The sequence below is a fragment of the Clinocottus analis genome, unplaced genomic scaffold (genome assembly GCF_023055335.1).
Source record: "Clinocottus analis isolate CAN_PGR_092001 unplaced genomic scaffold, fCliAna1.0.p SCAF_9, whole genome shotgun sequence".
NCBI classification, from domain to species: domain Eukaryota; kingdom Metazoa; phylum Chordata; class Actinopteri; order Perciformes; family Cottidae; genus Clinocottus; species Clinocottus analis.
Window position 1 is genome coordinate 10,692,701 of NW_027176251.1, and position 15,678 is coordinate 10,708,378.

General features: G+C 40.1%; 2 protein-coding genes across 2 annotated transcripts; both read left to right on the top strand.

Annotated features, from left to right (window-relative positions):
• Positions 1-1,381: 1,381 nt before the first annotated feature.
• etfb (electron transfer flavoprotein subunit beta) lies at positions 1,382-7,715 on the top strand. The gene is made up of 7 exons (XM_068570066.1): positions 1,382-1,514; positions 2,798-2,956; positions 3,285-3,443; positions 3,910-3,972; positions 4,560-4,718; positions 4,876-5,091; positions 7,082-7,715. Exons 1-6 carry the CDS (start codon positions 1,461-1,463, stop codon positions 5,044-5,046), a joined length of 765 nt encoding a protein of 254 aa, XP_068426167.1. The 5' UTR covers positions 1,382-1,460; the 3' UTR covers positions 5,047-5,091; positions 7,082-7,715.
• Positions 7,716-8,399: 684 nt separating this feature from the next.
• Positions 8,400-13,706, top strand: vsig10l (V-set and immunoglobulin domain containing 10 like). Its single transcript, XM_068570700.1, has 12 exons — positions 8,400-8,514; positions 9,013-9,342; positions 9,959-10,231; positions 10,319-10,582; positions 10,885-11,127; positions 11,233-11,508; positions 12,302-12,394; positions 12,728-12,952; positions 13,050-13,169; positions 13,279-13,352; positions 13,467-13,544; positions 13,632-13,706. The coding sequence occupies exons 1-12, from the start codon at positions 8,442-8,444 to the stop codon at positions 13,704-13,706; spliced, it is 2,124 nt and encodes a 707-aa protein (XP_068426801.1). The 5' UTR covers positions 8,400-8,441.
• Positions 13,707-15,678: the final 1,972 nt, after the last annotated feature.

Here is a 15,678-nt window from a genome sequence, read left to right on the forward strand (position 1 = left end):
GATGTTTGAAATACTAAGTCATTATTTTTAGAAAGTTTCTCATTACAATGCATGATTATTTTTTTAAATGGCAAGTCTGTCCATCACTATAAAGTTTACTTTTGCTTTTAAAGTTATGAATCTGAATCAGAATAAGAATTAGCTTTAATGTCCATGTACATTTAACATACATGGAATTTGACGCCGGATTCTGTGATTCTTTTCAATGCAAGAGCTCGATATAAAAAGAAAATATAAAAAGAAAGACCAGAAAAATAAAACATTAAGAAAACAGAAAAACAGTAAACAGTAAAACAGTAAACAATAAATGAAGTGTATTATTCATTCAGTATTATTCATTCACGGAAAGTCAACTCTTTCAGCTAGACTTAAATGTAAAGAGTGCTTTAACAGTGGTTTGCTCAGGGATTTTGACTTTACTTCACCAAGATTAACAACAAACACTCGCTTCGTCTGCACCGGTTTATTAGGTACACCTTGTTAAAACAAAACAGTCTGTTGAAACCATTGAGTGATGTTGAAGCCACAGATGCTGTAGTGTGTGGTGTTATTATATTATAAGGTGTGTTTCTAGTATTTCGTCTGTACTATGTGTGTCAGTGAGGGACTTGACTTTGCTGTAATTTGAGGTGATTGTAGCTCCCTGCCACTAATTTGAAATTAAAATTAAAGTGGAAAAAAGGTGGAAGCGCTTTTTTTTTTTAACACACCGAGGCACCATAGCATATACATTGACCAAAGTCACCATTTAGGTATTTAATTAATTTCCCATGTGGCCAATTAATAACAAAATATGCCTGTAATAAAATGTGTTTTTTTTCTTTTTTTCTTCTTCTTCTCATATTTGGTATGAGAAAGACACCTTTCAGAATATCTTAAAATTTGAAATATTTTATTAGGACACATTTCATAACATCCTGAAATCAAAAATATGTTATCTGGTCATCTTAACTTATAACTTACTTGACATGTATCATGTTCCCTTGACCTCATTGCGTCACTGTCGTTTGACGTGAACTTTGCCACACATAAAGCGGAACGTTTCATCTTCGGCCTTTGTTTAGGACGCAGATTTGTGGAGCACTACATTATTCACAGATGATTTATCCTGATTCTTACAGTTAAAGCTATTTAAACCATCAGACAAATAACAGTGGACATGAAATGGGTTCAATAGATTAAAAAAAACTTAAATAATTATTAGTTGGCTTTAACTCACTAAAACCACGACACCGACTGACTTGTTTTAATAATGAATTTAACAACGGGTTTCATCCGTCTTGGCCTATCAGTATAGAGAGCGTTCTCACTGGTCTGCTCTCATTGGCTGGAATGGGAGGCGGTCCCCTCAGCTAGAGTCACGCTAAAATAGGTCCGACCTCTCCTCCTTGGGTGAAGGTTCACTGCGGTGACACTCGTTAGCCGTCTCCTGTACCGCAAAGGTATACGTTTCAGCAACCATGTCTGGCCGTGTCCTCGTTGGAGTTAAGCGTGTCATTGACTACGCTGTAAAGGTAAATATCCCTTCACTGTTCCAACGGGCGTATTCACTTTTTTTAAAGTGTAGTTTTCTTGTTCTTACTCGCTTGACTTTCCTGCTAGCTAACGTTAGCCTGCTACCACAAGCTGTCTATGGCTCAAGAGCTGAGGAGCAAAACTACCTGGTCACGTATAGATGAACGCAATCTGCAGTTACACTGATATGTTCACCCGACAGCATGATGAATTATTTAGATTGTCTAAATTGACACACTCGCTAGTTTCCATAACAGTTGTAAGACTGATCTTTTTAAGTTATGTAACTTAACCTAATGTCTGTCATGTACATGTCCTCCACACAATCAGCTTTTTCTTGAGTCTGTATAACCATGGCGAAGTCACTCGATGTCATTTCCAATTATTATTTTTCTTTAGATCTTACAGTCTCCTTTATACAACCACAATCAATATGTGCAGCTGTGTCATGTAACAGCAGGAACGCTCCTGCTTCAGCTGCCCACAGCAGGATCTGGGCACTGTCACTGCTCAATTCTGATACATCTTAAGTTGTCTTCTGCTCGCAACATTATTAGGCAGATGATCATAATGATTCAGCTAAAGTACCTTTGTTTAGGTTTTGTGTGTTTTTGGAAAATCTGAATGTGCTCTTGTTATGTATGCTGTAAGTCGTTGTTCAGATTGAGTCTTCTAAAATCAGTATTTCATTTGTGATATTTTTTTGCTATTCATCATCCTGTTTCAATTGTTGCAATGAATATTTTAAACTGTGTATTCCAAAGTTATATGGCACGGTACAAAGGACTGGCCACTTGCCTATGTGTTCCTACCACTGTAGCTGTTTTGTCAGGGGTTTAGGAAAAAGTCCTGTTTCCCACTTTGGTTTGGAAGAACTAGCTCGGCTCAGAGACGTGACCTCAAGCTCATCAGATGCCTTTGGCATGAATTGTAATATGAGCTGTGACTTAAACCTTATTGCTATACCTCACTGACGATTTTCTTCTTCTACAGCACATCAATGCACTTTGTTTTCAAATTAAATAGCCACATGCTAATCAACACTAGACCAGATTACATGTGTTATGTGCTCACAAGTAGTTCTTCTCTAAGCAATAAAAGAGATGACACCATCTCCAAAAAAGTGTGCCAATTGCTAAACATGTCTTGCTTTTCCACCTCTAGACATCGTGCTGGCTCACTCTTTCTCCTGCGTCTGGCAGGTTGCCCTACAATCCAGGCTCCCTAGGTTGTTTGTCATCAGGCGCCCCCGTATTGACTGTCCTGTGGTCTTCCTCCTCAGATTCGTGTGAAGCCAGACAACAGTGGCGTGGTGACGGATGGCGTCAAGCACTCAATGAACCCCTTCTGTGAGATCGCCGTGGAGGAGGCGGTCAAGCTGAAGGAGAAGAAGCTTATTAAGGAGGTGGTGGCTGTCAGCTGTGGGCCACAGCAAGCGCTGGTGGGTCACACAGGGCCAGACCCTGTAGCCCTTTCTTGTTAGTCAATGTGCCAGAGACATACAGACCAGCACAGTGTGTTTTTTCCCTACTTTTGGAGTTCTTTTAGTGGATTTATAGATTTTTGCTGGGCTTCAGCTTTATTGTAAAAAAAATAATTCTCCTCCTAAGCAGTTTATCCTGTTCAGCTATTAGTGTGTTGCTGTCTCTGGTTCTTATTTTATATGTTGTCTTTTCATTTGTTGTTTTAATGGCCTCAGGACAACAAATGAAAATTAGCCTTCTGGGTAACACATAGTTATTTTTGACCCGTATTTCCCCATCACTTAGGAGACCATACGTACCGCCCTCGCCATGGGAGCTGATCGTGGCATTCATGTGGAGGTGACTGGGAAAGACTATGACACAATGGGACCCCTGCAGGTCTCCAAGATCATGGCTGCCTTGGCCAAGAAGGAGGAAGCTCAACTTATCATCCTTGGCAAACAGGTTGAAATCAAGATTAATTTAACTTTTTTGATCACATTTTCACTGCTGTCCATGAAGAATTTAACGTGGACTGTTACCTTTTAGTTAATCTCACTTTTAATCTAAAAGATGTTTAGTCCACTTTGACCAAAATGACAAGACTAGTCGACGAACAGGGTGCAGCCCTATGTCACTGGTCACTTTGCCTTCATTCACTTTACTTTTCTACTTTTCATATGCATACATGTTTACATTCAGCTTTTTCTATTTTCAATATCGCCACAAATATGTTACTTTATTTTTATTCATATTTAGGCATAAGCCCTATGTTTTAACTTGCACTATTTATGTCTTTGTCATTTTGGATTTCTTTGCGTGATTTTGAAAAAAGAAAAATAAGCAATTGTTTCACTCTAATTGTGGTGCGTATGATCATAAAGAACTGTAAACCTAAATTTGAAACTAATGACTCGTGTTGCTTCTGTAGGCAATCGATGGCGACTGCAATCAGACCGGCCAGATGACAGCGGCCTTACTGGACTGGCCTCAGGTGAGTTCTAACTTTAAATGCAGTTATTCTCAACAGGACAACCTGTCCCAAATTATTTAATGATCTGAAACTGGTCCAACTCCTGGCATGATTGCGGTGAATTAGATTAACCAGTTTCTATTTTTTGTCCCCACTTTGTTTTAACGAGTGTCCAATGTGTGCCGTTGACATAGTGCTGATATCAGACTCCGCCTCTGCAGGCTTATCAATGTTAGCGGAGACTAGTTTGAGTCGGTGAGAGCTACAGTGATCCTGCTCAGATCAGCAGAGGTCAAACACCGCTTTGTCAAGGTGAAGTTCCACTGACTGACCAGTAGGTGGAGCACTTTGTTGACCTGTAATCTCACTGTGTACAGTTTGAGCTGTGTGAGGCACTGATTATAATGTAAACCCAGACATGTTAACCAGCTAATTTCAAAGTTCTGACCAATCTGAGGTTACACATTCCTTGAACCCATGAACTCAAGTAACCTCAAATCATGTGTGGCGGCCATTGCAGAGTTAGAAACGTTTCCTTGTTTTCTCAATGGACTGTTTTGTTTCTGGATTTAATCTTTTGAATTTGCTCTGTCTGTTTAATATTGCAGGGTACCTTCGCATCAGAGGTGTCATTGGAAGGAGACAAGGTTAAAGTGGTGAGAGAAATTGATGGTGGCATGGAAACTATTAAGATCAACACACCAGCGGTGCTTACCGCAGACCTTCGACTCAACACCCCCAGATATGCCACCCTGCCTAATATCATGGTAGGTAAAAAAGAATTGGGCCCAGTTATTTAGTTTAGAAAATGTTCATTCTACACAGCAATCCCTTTTTAATATATGCCATATAGACGGATAGTGTTTTAAATAAAATTTAACGGAATCTATACTTTACTCTTCTCTTGTGTTTTCTTACTTTCAGAAAGCCAAGAAGAAGAAGATCGCTAACATGAAGCCTGCAGACTTGGGGCTGGACATGACATCACGGCTGGAGGTGTTGAGAGTGGATGAGCCGCCACAGAGACTGGCGGGAGTGAAGGTGGAGACGGTCGAGGACCTGGTGGCCAAACTAAAGGAGACAGGGAGGCTATAGAGGCTGTAGGAGCATGAGCAGGGGAGCACAGAACTAGGCAAAAGGGTGAGTATTTACATCATAATTATCCTATTTTTGTCTCTCAAATTTGTTATCATACTACAAAGGTATTGCCTCTTTTCTGTTGGTATCTTTGTTGTTTTCTTTGTATATGTGAATGAGGGTTGCCCCTCAATTATATTTTGAATATAAATAAGATTGAATGAATTAACGACATGTATCATTAATTAATTGTATCACTGTATGTTATAAAGTAGACCTGAAACCTCAACCTGAAACTAGATTATAACTTAATATATCAACTCACGTCTTGTTTTAAGGATCCCACTCATTTAGCGTGTTTACACTGATTTGTTATGATAAACAACAAACATTATTATGTGTCTGTTAATTAATCAGTAAATACATTTTTATTTTAATTGATTTGAGTTGTCAGGCAGGAAAAAAAATAGATGTTTTCATCACAAGTTCTCAAAGCCCAAAGGAGTGTCATCAAATTTTGTCCAACTAACAGAAACTCAAACATGTTCAACGAAAGTTTAAAGCAGCAAATCATCACATCAGAGAAGCTGGAAAAAGATCATGTTTTATAACATTGCTTAGAATATTATAGGGTTAAATGATTTATTTTTAAATTGATTTTTGAAAGCGTTCTATGCCTTAATTAGATGGTGCTGGTAGAGAGATGGGAGGTAATGAGGACAGGAGATGGGTCGCTATCTTAATCTCTGAACGAAGGAGGAGTGCTCTGATTATCCAAATAGTTTTAGATTCCTTTTCTCTCAAGTAACTAATTGAATAATCAACCGTTACAGCTCAAAAGTCAGTTAATTATTGATCAGTGCGGAGCGACAGCCGTTGGCTAGCCATTGGGACAAGGACACAAAGGGAGGCAGGGGAAGAAATAGGGAGGACCTCTGGTTTCAAAGGGAGGGACTCTTGTGCACTAACATGCACACACAGCCAGCCTGGCTACCGAAACACACGCCAGAGATGCTCTGATTACAACACACAGAGGAGTGTGACTTCATTTTCTCCTAATGACGCCATTGCTTTGTTTTTATAGACCATGTAAACCAAGTCAAAGGTCCCAGTGTATTTCCTGCCGCAGTGTATGTGATCAACATGGGCTGAGATTAAACATTGATGCAAGCGGTTTCCTACAACTTTACATGGCAAATAGTTGTTTTCTGCTATATTAATGCTCTGAATCTGGTATTGTTGGAAGAAAAACTTATTTACACTTAATCAACTACTTTTTCACTGTTGTATTCAGTCTCCTCATCTTACTGTTTCTGTTTAATAATACACACAAGCTTGGCATGTCTCCTGATAGCCATGAGACACGGAAATCTGTACGTCTCTTTCTGAAAGAACGTGCAATTCCATTGTTATCATACCATGCCGAGGCCAATCCAAAGACATAATGGTGGGATGAAGCCATGAAGACGTCATGGTGGCCTCGGTGTATTGATAAACTTAAACTATTTAAGAGGGTAGTGCTTCGCTCATTCTTTGAGCAGACTTGGATATGCAATTTGTCTATCACTTTGTAATTCCGACTCTGCTCCTTCCTTGCAACGAATAAATGTTCCTGTTTTAATGATTTTTCTCGGAGGTGTTGAGTGAATTTTTCTAACAGGTATATAGCTCCTTTTTAAGTATTTGTAATCATGTTTTGGGGGCAGTAGGCACAGTTTGACTTTATTTTGGCTTTTTAGGAAAGTGGGTTATTAAATCATTGAACAATAAGTTAGAGAAACACTGTACCGAAGAAATGCATTATTCTTGATGAATCCCTTTTCAATGTCCAGCTTGTGTATGCAGCCAGCGAGGTTTCCTCTTATGAGGAACTATCTTTTAATGTGACGTCCTTTTTAGATCTAACCTTCTCTCCAAAAACAAATAAAATGAGTGCACTGCTTTGACAAAGAGTATTTTGTATCTTGTGGTGATGGAAACAAAGCTAATTAAAGAATGTAATTGCAACTTATGTCTTGAATTACATATCTCTATCTCTCTTCTCTCCTTGCAGGATTCTCTAATGAATAACTGGACTGCATTGCACAAGCGACCCCGGAGGACAAGCTTATGTTTCGGTCTAATCCCTCTGTTTTCAAGACTGTGACTCCTGAGGCTATGCAGGGAGGTACTGAGAAACGTTGTCCTGCAGCAGACAAGCCCAAAGGGATTATCTTGTCTTTTATGTGCATTTTTGACTTTCATTCATCTGTATAATAGGCTAATAATCTGACTTGAGACAAGCAGTCTTTATGGACTAATTGAAACCCAGAACTCGATCACCATTGTTCATGCTGCTGTTTGTATTACACTGTACTTTACCAGGACGATGCATTTCACCAACATGACTCTGCTGTTTCATCTTGTCCATCTGTAGACGGACAAGTTAAGACGTGCAGATTTTATGAATTATATTCTGTAGATATGGAACCGAACATGTTGAGATGATATCTCAGGATTAGTGTCATGTCCGCTGGTAATTTGTATAGTTTGTGTAGCTTGTAACTGGGTTTCAGGACTGCGCAGACGACGTCTCTCAGTCTGCACGAGGGAAGATGATTGGACTTTTACCATAAGCGCCTCAATTCTCTGTTGATTGTACAGAACATTACCATGACAATAAAGCAGACAGTTTTTTCATATCTAAATGCACCTGTGAATGTTATTTCTCCCCTCTCACCGCCCCACACACACACCTTTTGAACTAGGTAACAAATTGTGGCAGAAAACTAGATTACATGAGCCCAATTCAAAAGTGATAGTTCATTAGCTAATTAGAGTGTCACACCATGAGTCTACAATATTGAACTTTTTCACAATATTCCATCTTTCTGAGATGATTTTGGGGTTTTCATTAGTTGTAAGCCATTGATCATCCAAATTAGAAGGAATGAACGTGTGCAATATATCACCCTGTGTGTAATCAATCTATATAAGATATGAGTTTCACTTTATGACTGTAGATACTGAAATAAATCAACTTTTCGATGATATTCTAAGTCATTGAGATGCTGAGGTAAGGGTACTGTAATGTGGCTCCCTGCACATATGCCGCATTATATAATAAATACAGAAATTAAATCGACATAATGTGCCTTATGTGGGGTCACGGAAACACATTTAAGATGAAATGATAACTGCGTTTTAACAAAACATGTAAAATCGCCACTGTTGTGGGAAATGTGATGAGGGGCGTGGCCTCAGGTGCATAATCAAGGCGACTCGGCACAGGTGAGCCACTCACGCGCCCTGCTGACAGCGCCAGATCGAGAGGGGCCGAGCACACAAGAGGCGGATCCCGTCGCTGTCCATGACACCAAGGACGTCTACGCTGGGATTTTAACTTCATCGTTTGAGACAGTTGTTTTAAAACAATGACCTGGCAATTTGCATTTGGGAGATTATGCGCAGTTTTTCTGCCCATTTTACTCAGTTTTACTTTTCAAGGTAAGATGTGATGTGGGGTTACATAACTTGCTTCACTTGCGTTAATCCCATGACATTGTACATGGGAAACTCCTGTAACAAAGGAAACTGGGCTTTACATGGTGTTCCTGTTGACTCTCAGCACCTTAAATCCAGATTAAAGACTTTTCTGTTCGCTGATGTCTTTAATTGAAACTGATTCAAGTATATTAATTGATTTCTGTATCTCACTACTGCATTTTATTTCTTAAACCGCACTGCAACTTTTATTCCATTTACTTGTTTTAAAATTAATATTCTTAATTGTTATAATCTTTGTTTTCTTCTGCATTATGTTTTTGCCTTGCCTAATGTTAATTTAGTTTCGGATTCACGTAAAGCCACACTAAGTACGTGTGCTTTTGTAACGGGCATGCATTGTGTGTTCACTTGGCACCAGCAATCATTGAACTGTAACAAAGATTTATGATGACAGAGATGAATATTTCATCTGTAAACCGATCACTTCTCTCACTGCAGGTGCACACTGTCAGCTGGTGGTTTCCCCCGCTGGTCCCCCGCAGGTGAATGCTTTAGCTGGCAGCAATGTGACCCTGGCTGTGACCTTCAGCGGTGCCACCGACCCAACAGTTACCTGGTTCATGGCAGGTTTACCTGTAGTCACATGGACCATCAACTCTGGTGCTCCCCCCGACATAGACGAGGACAGAAGGAAGGTGCTGCGGATTGAGGCGGATGGATCCCTTAGCTTTGTAAACGTGCCACTTGGATATACCAGTAACTACACCGTTGAAATTATAAAGTCTGGACTGGGAAAAGCCATCACTGCTTTCACTCTCAACGTATTTGGTGAGTTATATATGGATGGATGGTTTGAATTTATAAACATTGGCCTACATATTTTGTATCTGTGTATTGCTGTACATTACAGAAGTGGATAAGTATATATTTGGATTTTCAGGAGATTCAGTATATACCTTGTATAGTTGTGAGTTTGAACAATGTTTGTTTGAATTTGACATAATTTGGAGAAGATTAACTCAAAAGCCACTGGCTCTGTGTTGTCCTGAAAAATCTTGCAAATCCAAGATTTAAGTCAAGATGCACATCTGCTGCAACATTTTTAGTATTTTTCCTATCTTGACTGTATATGCCACCTAAAAGATGCATGAGATTTATATTCAGGCAGATGGATAGTGGCGGGTGACTGCTTCTCCAGAGGACACGGCTTCAAACGCCGTTTCCTGGATGATGCTAAACCAAGACTCTGAATCCCTCCCAGCTGTGCACTGGGAAGGAAAGCAAAAAAATGTCTTTCAGAAAAAAAGTCTCAGAATTTACTATCTTTTCAAATTCAGACAGATTAGCCGTCCTATGAAACCGTTGCCATGTAATTTTGGTGCATTTGAAAGGAAAACTGGTATGTGGTGACTCCCCATCTGTTCCGCCATCATTTCATTCCCAGATTTGATCCAGAATGTGATCCTGAGCACACCGTCCGGTTCTGCCCAGGAGGGAGCTGAGCGGTTCACCCTGCAGCACAGCATGCTGCAGGGAGTGGTCGAGCAACAGACTTGGTTCTTCAGTGGTATGGAGATCAAATCCAGCTCTCACTACTCTGTGGAGGAAAAGAGCCTTGTGATCCTCAATCCAAACCGACGGGACACAGGCCGGTACACAGTGCTACTGACGAACCCCTTCAGCAGTGTGACAACTGACATAAACGTCACTGTGCTGTGTAAGGTTAACTACATGTCTTCCTCCACCGCTGTCTGTTTGTTACCCCTCTTTGTGTAACTCTCCACTCTTTGTGGTGTGGTTGTAGACGGACCAGACACGCCCATGCTTGAGGCCCGACCAGCTCGGCCTTTCTATGTAACGGGGGACTCTCTAAGCATCTCCTGCCAGGCTGATGGGTTCCCATCGCCGACTGCTGAGTGGGTCTTTGGCAGTCAGACCCTGGTTTCCCTCCAAGGAGTCTTAAACCTAAAGCATGTACAGACCAGTCAAGGAGGCAATTATACCTGCATACTGATCAATGAGAAGACGAAAAAAAAGCGGCAACAGATCAGCATTTTAAACATTTATGGTTTGTGAAAAGCAGGAGTTTTACCTTTCTTGTGTGCTTTGATAGGAATTGTCTTTTTGTTAATCATTCCTGAAAGAATATTATGATTCCTACATCAGGAAAGACAACACATTTAGTTTGGAATATACTGCAAACTACATGCTTTTATTTTTCAGGAGAGCTAGGGCATTACAGCATTCTACCATATTTGCACCTACTGTTTAAGACCTTTTGTATAAAGAAAATAACAAAACTATGGACCCAAACATGAGCGAATGATTGGTTCACTTTAATACTGTCTGATTAATCTTCTCTTTGGACAGAGAGGCCGATGGGGGACCCGCAGTGCTCTCTGCAGTCTGTGAATAACGTTGACCTGCGGTACCACTGTCAGTGGTTGGGTGGAACCCCACAGGCCCAGCTTTCTTTCCCAGCACTCAGCAACTCCAGCAGTGGAGCAGGGAACCTCAGCCTGACCTTCACAGCCTCTCATGACCTCGACGGGAAAACTGTCACGTGCATGGCAGATCAGCCTGTTGAACAGAATAACTGCAGTATTACTGCAGGTACATTTTAAGTTTTTCACAGATTATCAAGCCAACAATCTATTGTTCTTGTACTCATCAGTGACTTTAGTCTCCAGCCACAAACGAGACCCGTATCTACCTCAGGTAGTCCAAGGATGTTCCTGCCAGCTGTGGAAACCACAGTTGACTCCATGGGCAAAATAGTGGTGACCATCCACTGCGTCAGTGAGGCCTCGCCTCAGGCGGTGGTGTCATGGTCCAACGGCAGCGAGGCTGTCGGCCTGCCACCATACCAGATCAGCAGGGACACCACACAGCTCGAGTTACGGGATTACAATGTCAGCAACTTTCTCCTCCAGATCTACACTTGTACCTGTCGCAACCCACTTGGCAGCCAGAGAAGGGAAATTCAGTTGAGAGGTACAATATTGCGACTTTTGGTTTGTTGGTTGTAACATTATCGGGTGTGGAAAATAACCAGATGCTTATTGGACTATCAAGTACCAAGTCTCAATTGTCGTTAAATACTGTTTTTGCATTACCACATTTTGTGGATTACTAATTACTTTGCACATGAAGATTTTTTATGTGAAGGATTTAAGATAACCTTCAGAGACTCATTTTAATAGTAGGTTAACTTTAACTACTCAATCCTATATAAACTACATGATTTTAGTCCCACGTCAGCTAAGTATTAAAATGCTTTTCCTCAAAAAAGGGGTTTAAATAATTCCTAAATCTATTTGCTGATTGACAGTAAATGTATCAGCAACTAATCTTATCATGCATTTAAAAAAAAAAAAAAAAGAAGTATACAAACGCATAAATAATCCCTTGTTTTAGCTTTTAATTTGTAAGGCTGTTCTTTATATGTTTGGGTTCTGGACTCGATATTATCTAATACTTGACATGTCTAATACAAAGCGTAGACTTCTTAACAGCATAGTTTGGCTGTTTTATTCACGGTTAAGTCTAGTAAAGTGATTATTTGTTTCAAATACTTAATGGATTCGGTTGCCTTCAGCTTCTAATTTGAGCTTCTAGCGTTACCAGAGTATAAGGAAACAATGGGCCTTTTAGATGGAGAGTTATGTAAAACCTGAGATTGCTCTTTTCCTTTTTTAAACAAAGCTCTCCAGTCTTGGTCGCCCCTCTCTCTCCCCCTTTCCTGCCCTCTCTTGAGCTCCCTCCAGCTCACAGTCCCTCTTTCCAGGACCGTCGATCTCAGATTCCAGTTTGTTCACCAATCACAATGCAACAATCGTCACACTGACCTGGGAGGTCCCGCCCACCTCCATCGTTACAGGTAAAGCAGTGACTCTAGGAACGCTGATTTAAAAAAGTCACACTCAACCCAAACCTTCTCGTTTGGAATTTGTACATGTCGGCAGAACTCCAGCGTCGAAAACAGACACTCCCCATAGAGAATAGGGGTGTAAATATTGTGCAATGTGTGACGCATCTAGCTGTGCAGTGCTGTTTTTGTGAGAAGCAAATGTCATATTTTAGAAATGGAGAAGAAGAGATGACAACTCCAAGAATTTTCTCAAACAGGCGTGTGGTAACTCTCCATGTTTTGGTGATTTATTTACTTTGACCGTGTATCATACTAAACAGAACTGCATGTGCTTTTGCAAAGGGTTTGACATCCAAATGAAAGGACCAGACAGCCTGAGCAGAAATCGTAATGGGAACCAAACTAGAGGCAGCTCAAACGGATTTCACACCATCCTGCCGAAACCGGGCCCCGCCAGGAGTGCCGACATCCTTAACCTCGATCCCAAGTTGACGTACATGTTTCGGGTCATCCCCAAAGCTCGCATGACTGAAGGACGGCCGTCTGAAGTTCACAGATTTGGTGCAGGTATGGCAACTTGTTGTTTTCCATGTGTGCAAATAATGCATTTGTTATCACAGGGCCACAGAAGTAAAATCACTGCTCCCTGTCTTGGTCACACTAGCTGAAGGGTTGAGTGGATCTGCCATCGCTGGCATTGCAGCTGGAATCCCCTGCGGCCTGCTGCTCCTCATCCTACTGGGCGCCTTAATCTACTTCTGTGTCTACTGGAACAAGAACAAAAGTATTTGGCTGCTTTGCAAAAAAGACATCTGACTTCAGTCTTCAAACGAGGGGACACGTTTTCTTAACATTCTGTGATGAATTAGTTTGACTTTCTTTCTGTTTTGTAGGTCGGCCGACAAGGTATCCAGCGTCCAGAGCTGTTGAGAAGGGTGGAATAAAGTCGCACAACAACTACAACACAGTAGGTGATAGTTACAGTTTTGAAAGAGCTTGTGGTGTATAAAATATATACACCATACTCTGCATATCATGCATCAGATGCATGTATTCATTCATGAACATGTATTGCTCACAGGCCCGAACAGAAACTACTCCTCATAACCTGCTGACAGGAGGGATGCGGTCTCCTCCAGACTACAACAGAATACACCAGGTGGTCTTTCAAATAAAACGCATCGAAGTGGAACATTGCTTCTTTTATCGATTCATGGTATTTTATTTAGCTTGTTTTCTTTCTCAGACTCCCTCTGAAAGAACAGTGGCTCTTCCAGCATTCATCCCTCCAGCGCCTGTCAGAGTTGCTACAACTGTCTGAACTTCAAAATGTGCTGTTATATTTGATGCTATATTTTTCAGTTTTTTATTTAAATGTGAGATTTTTATTAATTTGTATTTTAACTGAAATATGGAATGTGTCACACATGTTTTATATACACATAATATTTGTGTCACTTTCCTCTTCTGTAACTTAAAACTTCGTGTTGTAACTTTATTTATTCATAATAAATCCAAGTACATGCCATGCCTGTAAAATTATTTAGCTAAATGAGGTTCACAGTTTCTGACTTCGTCACAAGTTGTATATCATATTCGTGCCTATGATGTTCCTCTTGGACTCTTGGTATATAATTGGAACATAATACTTCCACACACACAAATCATTTTTGTTCTGCATTATGATCAACATATGAGTCAAAGCCCAGAGCATTTTTGAGTTAACTTTGAGGGCTGTAAAAAGAGTCCCCTTGCGGGATTAATAAAGTAATAACATAGAGGTTGTTATAGCTCCTCCATCTGGCCAAATTAAACCACATTCTAGACCGCATCAGATCAGATGAACAGTTCTCAAGATCTGTGAAGGACACATACACACTCATAATTTAGCATTTTATTGACCGCTCATTAAATGGATGACGGCATATGCAACAAAGATCCCAAAGCTGTATTTAAACCCACGATGCTGCCGTTACATAGTATGCACTGTTTACTCTTCATTATTTGTTCAAAAAGAAAATCTCTGCAGAAAGCTTCAAATGTTGAAAAAAATATAGCAATTCATGTTAATTATACATTTTAATATTTATACAATAAGGTTAAAACGACAAATCCTTTTGCCATTGGTTGAGCTTCAATTGTTCCTGATGAAAGTGGTAACTGTTTGCATTCTGCAAGTTGATAATTCTCTTATAGTGTTTGTATTGACTGTAGTTGTTACAGCACTATATCTACAACATATTTATTCTGCATATGTTTCCTATGGTTGAACACCGTTGGAGGATAGATTTCCAGTCAACAATGAGCAGGACTAGGAGATATTTTGTTTGAATAAATTGCACTGTGTTATTAAAGTAATGCAGTGATTAATCTTTAATTTAATCCGTGAAACAAAGAGTTAACAGTAATACACATGACATTGTCGAAGAAACCACTGCCAAGGTATTTTTTTTTTGTGAAGTTTTAAATTTCGAACACAGCAGAATGTGCACAATATGCAAAGCGTGTTTACGCTTCAAATACATTAGGAGTGTAGTTCATTATGAGGAGAGCAGTGTGCAGCCGGGAGTCTGAGTTCTGAATCTTCCGCTGAAGAAACACACTCAAATACTTGAGATGTTTCCATCGTGGCCATCTAATGCTTTGTTATGTCTATGCTTGTGCAGCAGATGGTGCTATGGTGCTATTGTGCAGTGAAAAAGACATACGCGTATATATAACATGCTGCAGTCACTATCTTTTTTTAAATTATTATTTAAAGAAAAAATATATATAAATTACAGACTAAGATATTCATGTAGCCAGACATTTTGGGCTTTGATGCACTGTAATTTACCACAGTTACCCTTCTGTTTTGTTATTAAATCAATTGATTTCCTCTTTTTTTTCAGACTCCATCTGTCTGGACAAGATAGCGGTTCAGTTTAGTTAGCATGTGCCGCTGATGGGGAACCTGCAACTTCCTGTCGAACAAAAGGAAGGGTGGACTTCTTATAGCTCTGAACCACAGTGCGTACGTTGTCATATTACTATCTGAGAACTCAGGACGGAAGTAGTGTGAGAAGCAAATGTCACATTTAAGAAATGAAGAAGAAGAGATGACAACTCAAGAATTTCCTCAAACAGCATGTGAAACTCACATGTGGTAACTCTCCATGCTTTAGTGATTGATTTACTTTGACCGTATATCATATTAAACAGAACTGCATGTGCTTTTGCAAAGGGTTTGACATCCAAATGAAAGGACCAGACAGCCTGAGCAGAAATCGTAATAGTACCCAAACTAGAGGCAG

Bases quoted from the DNA above. Each gene is read 5' to 3' on its own strand.
- etfb (XM_068570066.1), top strand. From the start codon at position 1,461: ATGTCTGGCCGTGTCCTCGTTGGAGTTAAGCGTGTCATTGACTACGCT. The intron at 1,515-2,797 runs GTAAATATCCCT...CTTCCTCCTCAG, and splicing joins TCATTGACTACGCTGTAAAG to ATTCGTGTGAAGCCAGACAA. The intron at 3,444-3,909 runs GTTGAAATCAAG...TTGCTTCTGTAG, and splicing joins TTATCATCCTTGGCAAACAG to GCAATCGATGGCGACTGCAA.
- vsig10l (XM_068570700.1), top strand. From the start codon at position 8,442: ATGACCTGGCAATTTGCATTTGGGAGATTATGCGCAGTTTTTCTGCCC. The intron at 13,170-13,278 runs GTATTTGGCTGC...TCTGTTTTGTAG, and splicing joins CTACTGGAACAAGAACAAAA to GTCGGCCGACAAGGTATCCA. The intron at 13,545-13,631 runs GTGGTCTTTCAA...TTTCTTTCTCAG, and splicing joins ACTACAACAGAATACACCAG to ACTCCCTCTGAAAGAACAGT.